Below are 2,924 nucleotides of genomic sequence, written 5' to 3'. Positions count from 1 at the left end.
CCCCTCCACCCCTCCACCCTCCACCACCCCTCCTCCACCCTCTACCCCTCCACCCACAGCCGTTTGACCGAGCGTACATAGAGAACCCCGGCCCCATGGTAGTGTTTGCCACACCGGGAATGTTGCACGCCGGACTGTCGCTGCAGATCTTCAAGCGGTGGGCTCCTAGTGAAGCAAACATGGTTGGTAAATAAGTGCTACCTGTTTGACTATATCATTTTGTGAGGCACGCTGACAAAATGAATTACTTCTCGCACTCCTCAAATGGAGAAATTGTCCAAAAATCGACACGAGGGTCAAACTTGTAGATTTTCTATTGATATCATATTCTTTAAATATAACGTGCCTTTTATTGTTTCACACTTATAAATTGTAAAAACTTTATCTACAAGCGTGATGTAGACATTTCCAAAGGGCTCGAATCCAAGGAGTAGCCTAACTCATTTCGTCAGCACCCTTCACATATCGTTGTAAGGAATAATAAAAACATTAACGACTGTTCTATTTGCAATAAGAAAAAGACAAAATGACAGTTTCTGGGGCACTTAAATTGACACAATCTTTCCACTGTGAGTCATAAAGTAGGCAACCCTCTTTATCTTCCCTCAAAGAGGCCTTCATTTTTTAAAACTGTATATGTATTTATTTTTTAAAATTTGGGCCGTAAATGATTCGGAAATAGGAGTTCAGTCTGTGGTGTGGTATACAAGACCTGCCAAGTTCCCTGTTCAAATTGGAACTCTCCTTCCCCCCCCCTGTGAAGAACCGTGATGAGATTTGCACAGAATCCACTTCTTTTTTCTTGAATTCAGTTCCTATTTCTGCTATTAAATGTGACTTATCTTAAATAATGTGAAGTTACATTTTGAAAATGCGTAAATTTTGCAATATTTATGCGGCTTATCGTAAATGAAATGAAAAAATACATAACTTTTATTTGTGTTTATTTTCATGTGTTTGCAATACACATTTATTTGCCTCTGTCAGTCCATAACATAATGTTGATCTACTGGGGTTCTGGAGTCTCTGAATTTTTCCCTGAAACTGCGATTTTTGTCAATTGATTTTTTCCTCAATTGACATTGATTTTTTTCCTCAATTGACACTGATTTTTTTCCTCAATTGACACTGATTTTTTCCTCAATTGACATTGATTTTTTTCCTCAATTGACACTGATTTTTTCCTCAATTGACACTGATTTTTTTCCTCAATTGAAACTCCGAATTTTTTCCTCAAACTGATTTTTTAAGAGGATTCTGTGGAAAAGTTTTATTTTTGTCAAGTCTGGTATATATACGTTCAAATGTTGATAAAAGTAACATAAACCTCTCCCCCACATTGTTTGCTGCACATAAGGAAGATCTGAGCCAACTGCTTCCCTTTCCAGTAGTAAGATATCAACTTGACTGTGATTCCCCCCACCCGGTCTGTGTACCAACAGGTCAAGTCAACTCTGACTCAGATAGGGTGGGGGTGGAGAGTAGGGGGTTCCAAGTTTACTTTCACGAGTATGTATGTCAGTGGCCCAGTGGTTAGGCTCTCGGACTCACTACCCTAAGGTCGTGGGTTCGAATCCCGTCAGGGGCCCGATGTTGTGTCCTTTGAAAAGGCACTTTACACAAATTTTCCTCACTTGTCAGTTTATTAGTGTTTGAGCACTTAATCAGCTGCTTGCACTATATGCTTCCCGGGAAGCTGAGAATGTTTCTGAGTGTTCTATGGTCTGCTGGGGTAATAATATAGTGTAAAGCGCTTAGAGCCTGCTGTTGAGTGGGGATATGCGCTATACAAATGCTATTTTTTATTATTATTATTATGTAATTTGTGTGTGTGTGTATTATATATAGAATCTATATATATATATATGTATGGGTGTATCTCCAGGTGATCATGCCAGGCTACTGCGTGGCTGGTACCGTGGGGCACAGAATTCTCAACGGGGCTCGCAAGATTGAGCTGGAGAACAAACAGACGGTGGGTCACGGTTGTTGTTGTTGGGGTTGTTGTTATCATTCTTGTTTACATTGTTGTTGTTGTTATCATTCTTGTTTACATTGTTGTTGTTGTTATCATTCTTCTTTACATTGTTGTTATTGTTGTTATTGTTATCATTCTTGTTTACATTGTTGTTGTTGTTATCATTCTTGTTTACATTGTTGTTGTTGTTGTTGTTGTTATCATTCTTGTTTACATTGTTGTTGTTCATGTTGTTATCATTCTTGTTTACATTGTTGTTATTGTTATCATTCTTGTTTACATTGTTGTTATTGTTATCATTCTTGTTTACATTGTTGTTATTGTTGTTGTTATCATTCTTGTTTACATTGTTGTTATTGTTGTTGTGGTTGTTGACATTGCTATTGTCATCCAATGTCGTTGTTAATGTTGTGTCATTGTTGTTAATGTTGTGTCATTGTTGTTACTACTGTTATCATTTTTGGTGTTGATATTTTTCTTGTTATTGTTGACGTTGTTATATTTACGTAATGGCAGTTTGTTCACTTTTGACCCTCGGCTGTACAACATGACATGCTGTAGATGTTGTAAGTCATAGATCTGTGGGACAGGCTGGAGTGGTATTTCTAAGAAAGTTAAAGTTAAAGATTTCTCAAATTCTTCTCTTGTAGAATTTGAACTATCGTGAACTTGTAAACTTTGAACTATCGTAAACTTCTAAACTTTGAACTATCCTGAGCTTGTAAACTTTGAACTGTCCTGAGCTTGTAAACTTTGAACTATCCTGAACTTGTAAACTTTGAACTGTCTTGAGCTTGTTTCCTTTGAACTATCAATTATCATAAACTTGGGTAGGCCTACTTTGAACTATCAATAAAATCAAAATGCTCTAAATAATACGCATTTATAAATATTTAGTGTATTTTCAGGTTATGTGAGAAATAAGTGAAGTATGCTTAACCCCCCC

The 2,924-nt window shown here is 37.1% G+C and overlaps 1 protein-coding gene across 1 annotated transcript in view; it reads left to right on the top strand.

Annotated features, from left to right (window-relative positions):
• Positions 1-2,924, top strand: part of LOC101859897 (integrator complex subunit 11) — a 27,523-nt gene that overhangs the window by 18,834 nt on the left and 5,765 nt on the right. The window contains exons 9-10 of the mRNA XM_035973090.1: positions 60-182; positions 1,886-1,975. Of these exons, the coding sequence (XP_035828983.1) occupies positions 60-182; positions 1,886-1,975 (213 nt within the window). The remainder of the gene's footprint in view (positions 1-59; positions 183-1,885; positions 1,976-2,924) is intronic.

This window comes from Aplysia californica, unplaced genomic scaffold (genome assembly GCF_000002075.1).
Source record: "Aplysia californica isolate F4 #8 unplaced genomic scaffold, AplCal3.0 scaffold00990, whole genome shotgun sequence".
Classification (NCBI taxonomy): Eukaryota; Metazoa; Mollusca; class Gastropoda; order Aplysiida; family Aplysiidae; genus Aplysia; species Aplysia californica.
The sequence above is the reverse complement of the archived record's forward strand: the minus strand, read 5'-3'. Positions and strand labels throughout refer to the sequence as shown.